This window comes from Dicentrarchus labrax, unplaced genomic scaffold, assembly GCF_905237075.1.
Source record: "Dicentrarchus labrax unplaced genomic scaffold, dlabrax2021, whole genome shotgun sequence".
Lineage (NCBI taxonomy): Eukaryota > Metazoa > Chordata > Actinopteri > Moronidae > Dicentrarchus > Dicentrarchus labrax.
The window spans coordinates 17456251-17464111 of record NW_026136707.1 but is presented as its reverse complement, the minus strand read 5'-3'; the positions used below and the strand labels follow the sequence as shown (position 1 = coordinate 17464111).

The 7861-nt window shown below is 43.8% G+C and overlaps 1 protein-coding gene across 1 annotated transcript; it reads left to right on the top strand.

Moving 5' to 3' along the window:
* Nucleotides 1–1266: 1266 nt before the first annotated feature.
* Nucleotides 1267–7296, top strand: irx2a (iroquois homeobox 2a). Its single transcript, XM_051407183.1, has 3 exons — nucleotides 1267–1822; nucleotides 3112–3517; nucleotides 4336–7296. Exons 1-3 carry the CDS (start codon nucleotides 1583–1585, stop codon nucleotides 5232–5234), a joined length of 1545 nt encoding a protein of 514 aa, XP_051263143.1. The 5' UTR covers nucleotides 1267–1582; the 3' UTR covers nucleotides 5235–7296.
* The last annotated feature ends 565 nt before the right edge of the window (nucleotides 7297–7861 follow it).

Sequence of the window (7861 nt, the reverse complement as noted above, 5' to 3'; positions counted from 1 at the left end):
AGGAAGACTGCTAGGTTCACTCTTCTTCCCAACAGTTGCCACCTTGACTGCCCGTTCCAAAACCGCTGTCACAGTTTCAGGTTTCCACCATGCTGTGCTGTATCGCTTGTCTCCAACAGAGGTCATAATGCCTGTAATCACAATAATAAAAGACAAGGCTATGCCCTGTTTTGCATGGAGACAAGTCCAAAAGCGCACACAAACATACACCACAGCCTAGACAGGTGAGTGCCCAAACACACTGGCAAAGCGCATTGGCAAAAACTGTCAAAACTCACCTAAAACGATTGCGCGCACACAAAAAGTGTTGGTGGTTACCTTGGTGTCTGTATTAGAGGAGAGACTGCCCTTCATAAAAGCGACAATCACCACCACCAACAGCTTTGTTATTGCTGGTGAATGTAATTGTAATAATAAGGGATGAGCGTATTTTTGAGATGCGCTAAGTGGTGGAAATTAAGGAGCAGGGTAAACCTCCCGCAGGCTAGAGCGCGCACTGCCTGAGGAGCGCGCACACGTATCGGTGATCGCATACATTCACGGATGTGTCCGCGTTTGATAGCTGGACTGACGAAATAACCAGCTGCAAGTGGAGAGCACTGGCCATTTTATACTCTCTCTCTCCCACCCTCTCTCTCTCTCTCTCCCACTCTCTCTCTCTCTTTTGCACAGTTGTTATGGGAGCGCACGCAAGTTTGGATCAGACAGACGCTGTGTGCCACGATCAACCTGACCTCAAAACAATCACAATAAATAACTCGATTGCACAAATAGCACTGAGGAGAAACAGGTGAACTAATTTCCCATACTTGTCTTTCTCTCCAAGCAAGCCTATTTGTGTATTATATTGCAAAAATAAAAAAATAAAAAAATCATCCTAACAAACCAATTATGCGGTATTGGGGGGTTATAACCATAACTGAAATGAAGACAATTAAAAAAATAACTCAATTTTAAATGCTGTTACACATCACCTGTGTGGTGATTTTCCCTTAAACACATGACAAATAACGCGGCTGGCAGCAGTGGATAATTAATTTGCAATAGCAACAGTTACATTATTATCTCATTCATTTGCAGTAAGTTGCTATTAAGTAAAACATGTTATAAAATCCCTAAACAGCTCTTGGACTGACAATACTTTTTGTAGTGTGGAGTCTTGGTTTTGTTCCGAGGCTCCATTTCTATGAGGCAGAAAGGGGGCGGGGATGGGATATTCAGATGAGCCGGAGTGACAGCTCCAGTTTCCCCCAATGCTCTGTGTGTCTGAAACTCCACTGGCTCCTTCCTTCCTAACTCCTCACTTCATAGTGCTGCGTACTAAAAACATCGGACGCTAGGGGATCAAGACGCATGCCACATTGCCTCTATGAGGGCACTTTAACAGATCTTTCGGGGTTTTTTTTCCCAGTAAGGGGGCTGTGGAGGGAGGACGGTTTTTTTTTTTTATTTTCATTGTCTGATGACTGTTTGCACGGCTGATTATTGAGTTGATTGTTTATTATTTTGGCTGTTGTTGCCCGACGCCCTGCGCGTTTTTTTCCTCCCTTTTTGGAATCGGCGACCTATCCCACGCTCACCAATGTCCTATCCTCAGGGTTACCTCTACCAGCCCCCGGGCTCTCTGGCTCTTTATTCTTGTCCGGCTTACGGGGCCTCGGCTCTGGCTGCTCCGCGGAATGAAGACTTGGCGAGGTCGTCCTCTGGCTCAGCCTTCAGTCCTTACCCGGGATCGGCTGCTTTCTCCGCCTCGGCCGGTGCCGGCTTCTCCAGCCCGCTGTCATACTCCACGGACCCAACTACGGGATTCCCATCCTACATGGTAAAATATCTCATATATGCATGTGTCATTTTGCATGATGAGGCTCCGAAGCAGGTGAATGTGTCGGCGAGTTAAAGTCTGTAAGTGTGCAAAATGTTGAGCTGTCTTTCACTGGCACACAGATGGTGTCGGTAAAAAGGTTTTCAGTGTTTTTGTTTGGATTCACTAACCTGCAAGTGCTGGCGGAACTTTCTAATTGGGTGCACGGTTGCTATGCATTCATATCTAGTGGCCTACTCGTCGGGTTCTTATTATAAAATCCTTGACCCCTTTGGCTTAAATGGGATTTTTAAGCGTGAGCTGCACATTGTAATGGCTTGACCAACTCTTAACACTCACTGCGCAGCTAATTGTGTAAAACAGAACACCAACTAAGATTTTTTATTTAAGCCTTTAGCCTACAAAGCAGTTAATTTATGTGTCATAGAAATTTAATATAACACAAGCCATAACTCTTTCTTCTTCAGCAGTCATTAAAATCACCGGGGATGAAGTCGCTGACTTTTAGTCTGAGTTGAATAAACGGAATTCTAACATGAAAAGCATGACTCGCAATGCTAATGTCACAGGGCACTTCAAGCGTTTTAGGAAAGGTGCATATCAAGTGATTTGCTAATGGGATTTGTAATGCTGCAAAGAGAAGATATGTTAACACATTGGGGCTGCCACAACAAAACAAAAAGCAGCCACTGAAAGAAAACGAGGAAGTTAATAGGTGATTACAGAAAATTGAAATTTCCTTTTTATTATCTTTACGGCTTATTAACAGGAGCCCTGTTATTAGTTAATCCGATAATGATCTTAACCATTAGTTAACCATTAGTCCGTGCCTTTCTGCGGCCTGCTTTAATGCAGTCTGTTTACCCCTGCTTGGAATTACAGTGATTTAAAAAAAAAAAAAAAAAACAACTTAACGAGTGTGGTTGACAAATGATGAAAGCGACAAAAAATAAGAATGAAATCATTTAAGTATGCATTTGTATTTTTAACAATAGACCGCACGCCGTTAATCAATGATCCAGGATATTTAAATGACTTTCAAAAAATCCGGATACAGTCTGCCACCCTTTTCCACTTGTTCCGACAAGTTTCTGAAACAACTAGGAGCCTCATGTAATTGTAAACGTGTGCGTTTCAAAATGCATTTAAACTATATGAAGTTGTTTTGTAAATTACTCACAAGGCACATTAACATTGTCACATTTTTTTTTTTTTAAACACCGTTTCCAAACTCAGCGCTAGAAAACACATCGCAGAGTCGTGACTTTTTTTTCCAACTTTTCCTCCAGAGCTCTCCATATGACGCGCACACGACGGGCATGGCCGGGGCATTGAGTTACCACCCATACGGGAGTCCGGGGTACCCCTACCAACTCAACGACCCGGCTTACCGCAAAAACGCCACCAGGGACGCCACGGCCACCCTGAAGGCCTGGCTGCAGGAGCACAGGAAGAACCCCTACCCGACGAAAGGGGAGAAGATCATGCTGGCCATTATCACTAAGATGACCCTGACGCAGGTCTCCACATGGTTCGCCAACGCAAGGCGGAGGCTCAAGAAGGAGAACAAGATGACCTGGGCGCCCAGGAATAAGAGCGAAGACGAGGACGAGGAGGACGGGGACGGGGAGAGGAAGGAGGTGGAGCGCTCTGAGAAAACCCTGGATAACAGCGAGGCTTCAGCGGAGGACGAAGGTGGGGTATAATGTGGCGACCGAGCCAATGATCCATTTAACAATTCAGGGTAGCACCGGGTTGAGTCGGAAGGGAGGGAGGGGGGGTTGGATGCATCTTTTATTTACTGCTCAAGTTATTTATGGCAATAATATTTTGTTAAAAATTAAAATAAAAATCTAGGATGATCATGAAACAGACGTCTTTATGCAAGAGATCTGCTTTTATTAACCGTGTTAATTTGTATATATTTTTTTATTAATGAAAAGGAGGTTCTGAGACTAAAAACTGAATGACCTGTTAACGTGGACATTTTATTTTCTTCGACGTGATTAATGGCAGGCAGGTCACTGGCAACTTAATCCCCATGAGTGGCCTCAATAAAATTTTACTGATAATGTTATTCTCGTGATGACTTCTTTTTATTTTTTTTTATCAAGGGGAAAATCATTATTGTTATCCTGTAGAAATAACTTTTAATTGTGGCCCATTTAGCTGTTACAAATAATTAATATATTACTTATTCAAGGCTGGTTGGTTGTAGTAAAACATGAGTGATTGCTTTGAATACTATAATAATATACTGTGTGTAATACTTTCTGACTTTGAAATAAGTTTTTAGGTAGTGCTATTTAGAAATTATCTTCTGTCTTTGTTTCTATTTGGAAAATTTAGATTACTGTTAATTAATATTTAATTTGATATATGTGCCCACTTTTTTTTTTTTTTTTACAGTTTCATTTTCTTCTTCCTTCTTTCTTTATATTTGGATAGTTTTATTTCTTGCTTCCTGTAACTATATGTTTTATTTATATATTATTTTTCTCCTTTTCTCTTAGGTATCAGCTTGCACGTTGACACCCTGACGGACCACTCCTGCTCTGCAGAGTCTGACGGGGAGAAGGTCAGCTGTCGTGTGGGAGAGCTGGGCTCCGACCGGGCCGGCGACAAATGCGACGAGGACGACGACGACCAGAACCACGACCCGCGGGCTCAGCTCTCGCCCAAGCCCGTCACGTCGTCGCCTCTCACGGGAGTAGAGGCTCCAGTTCTCAGCCATCACCACCACAACCACCACCACCACCACCTCCAACACCTCCACCATCTCCACAGCCAGCGCGAGGATTTGGCCCGGAGCATCGTCAATAGCAACAATATCAATACCAATAAATCGTCCTCATGCCTTGACAGCAGACCCTCAACGGGGCCGCCTCAGAACCCCACAGTCAAGCCCAAATTGTGGTCGCTGGCGGAGATTGCTACCTCGGACCAAAAGCAGCAACATCAGCAACTGGGGCAGCCTGGGCAACCAAACTGCCCCTCCTCCAGCGGTGGCCTCCTTACTCCCCCCACGCCTTCTACCACCTCCCCGGCTGCCAGTTCCCCCTCCCTCTACTCGGCCCCCTCCATCCTTGGAAGACCTATTTATTACACTTCTCCCTTTTATAGCAATTACACAAACTATGGCAACTTCAGCCCCCTGCAGGGCCAAGGGATCCTGCGGTACACTAATTCATCTGGAGTGAGTCTGGCTGCTGCCGCCGCCGCTGCCGCCGCCGCCGCCGCTGCAAACGAGGGTCTCAGCTCCTCTCACCAGGCTCTGGAGGCGAGCACAAACCCCAAACACAGGCCAGACTCCCCCCTCGTTAAAAATAACCCAAACCAGATTGTTGTTGTCGAGCAGCAGCAGCAACAGCATTTCAGACCCGCAAATTTAGAAGCAAAGAAAGGTACGTAATAAGCTGACGCGGCGCGCTGTAGAAGGCGATTTAATCTGGTGTTGAGTCTTGAGGTTGTATTCTTCTTTCACTGAGGGGGGGGATCGCCACCATGGTGGAAGGAAAATGAGCTCACTTGTTTCCAATGCAAATCAACTGGTTTTTCTTTGTGTCACTTGTCATTGCAGTCACACCATGGTATGGTCTGGCAGGTTTGTTGCCTTATATAAAATTAAAACAAATAAAAATACGACTCTTATCAAGCGAGTTTGCATGAGAAACAAGTGGCACCACTGGCAGATTTCCATTTGCTTTAAGAGGAATACGATTTTGGGTCTGAATATGAGACTAAATGACTTATTATAGATTTTACAGCGCCGTCTGAGTAAATGAACCTGTACTATGGCCTATAATTCGTTTTCAGCGCAGTGCATTTTCTAAAATAATCAATTTATAATTGTTCTCCATGGTTTAACAATATGCACATTTTGGTCTCTCTGACATTGCATCATTACGCACGAGGCGATGGGGACTTTCATTTGCAACAATCTCGCATTAGGAACCAGTAGGTATGTAATAAGAAAAGCCTATTACAAACAAACGTGCTAGAGTACACCTACAGATAGAGACATCCATATAAACCCATTTAAAGGCAGGCCTCGCCATGCGCATTTACGCAAACACACACACACACACACACACACACACACACACACACACACACACACACACACACACACACACACACACACACACACACACACACACACACACACACACACAGTCACGCGCGTGCACACAAACACACGGTGGCAGCCTATAAGCAGAGACACACGTTGCCATAGCTTTGAGCAGGAATTCTATTTTTAATATTTCCTCTGATAAGTGTGTGTGTGTGTGTGTGTGTGTGTGTGTGTGTGTGTGTGTGTGTGTGTGCGCGCACAGTGGGCCTCCCAAAACCTTATCTACCAGCTCGGGGTAATTAAAATTACACAGGGTCAGCCAAAAGCAAACAAATCAGTTAGTTTGCTGTGTGCACTCATCGCGCAACTTCACATCTTCAAATGTCACTGAGATGGTTGTGGCGCTCTCCTCGCGCACATCCAAAGCTTTGCCTACACGCCGCTCGGTAGTCTGTAGTCGTTTTGTTGCTTTTTTATTAGCGGTAATTAGGCAGTGGGGATTTTAATAAGCACTCGCAGTGGAGCTGATTTGGGTAGAGCCAGGCCGAGAAAACTTTGTGCTTTCTGGGTTTGTGGAGGGAGTTTGATCATTTGATCGTGTGGGATTTTTTTTATTTCCATGGTCTGCAGGTAGGTGTCACAATTGCTTTGAGTATAAAGCGAGTTAAGGCCACCACCTTTTAGCCCCATGTTTTAACCCCCATAACCTTTACTCCAAACCGGATCTAGTGCCACCATATAGTAGGAATGAAAGCTGCTACCGCCTCCTCAGCTCCACACAGGCTGAGACTCTCTCTCACAGCACATATGTTTGTCAGATTATTACTGTTGTATCATTTCAGCTGTTTTGTTTTTGATGCATTGTGGATAATAATTTCATATGCTGGTTTGAAAAAGATCTCCCATTATATGTGATTTACATGTTATTTCTCAGGTTCCTATAGTTTGCTTATTTGCCACGGTATATTATTTTAGTATATATTTACGTGTGGAAAACATAATTTGGCCTTTCTATGAAACCGTATTTGTTAAAGGAGGCGTCTTCCGACGCAAAGCGGACGGAGCTGAAGTGAACTTGAGGACTTCAAAGTGGAATAGCCTACATTTGATATTTATTTTTTTAAATGATGGCGAAATGATGCCTATAATTTATGCAAGTTGTATTGCAAAAATGGGAAACTGACATCGTCTGTTTGTTTTGTAAATATATATATATTATGGACGGTTTTTATTTGAGACGCATTTGGGAAAAAGCTACACAATCTTGTTATCAGGAGAACTTTTACTAATTTATATCTTTGAATGTAAATAAAATAAAACGCGCTGGTATTGATGTACTGGCGGGGTATGATATTCATTATTCAAAGGAGAAAATATTAAACTGTTTTCCCAACTATTACATCAATCTTGGGGAGTCATTCTTTTATTTATACCAGACCTGTATATAACACTGGGGCATTTTTTATTCACTCTGATCATTGTTCTTTTATTTTGTCAGTCAAACGCAGATGGGAAATGTTTGATGAATCTCGCTTTTCATAAACATTATGAGTTTTCACAGATTGCACAATCCATTCTGTCTAAATGGCCCATCATTTTCTTTTAGGGCCTCATTCTGGTCAGGGAATCTCCCTCGGCCACATATTCACGACCTTGATTGGGATAAACGACGTACTTATTTCATTTTTCTCCCCTTTTCCCCTCTCCTCTCGCCCTGCCACACATTTATTTTTCAGTGTGATTAATACAGCCGTGGGACGCATCGGGCATTATGGGCTCCCAGCGGGGCCCATCCCTGGAGCTTTTTAGCCTGGTTCAGGATGGGTCAGCCCTGCCTGCTTCATTACGGCACGGCATTGAGCAATCCATAAAAGTCTATCTAAGCATCTGCCAGCTCCAATGGGCTGTGTGATGGGCCCTAATCGGACAGGCTTTCCTCTGCTTTTCATCATGGCTTGGTTATT

Excerpts from the sequence above, each read along its gene's own strand:
- irx2a (XM_051407183.1), top strand. The coding sequence starts at position 1,583 with ATGTCCTATCCTCAGGGTTACCTCTACCAGCCCCCGGGCTCTCTGGCT. Across the intron at positions 1,823-3,111 it reads CGGGATTCCCATCCTACATG|AGCTCTCCATATGACGCGCA; the intron begins GTAAAATATCTC and ends CTTTTCCTCCAG. Across the intron at positions 3,518-4,335 it reads GGCTTCAGCGGAGGACGAAG|GTATCAGCTTGCACGTTGAC; the intron begins GTGGGGTATAAT and ends CTTTTCTCTTAG.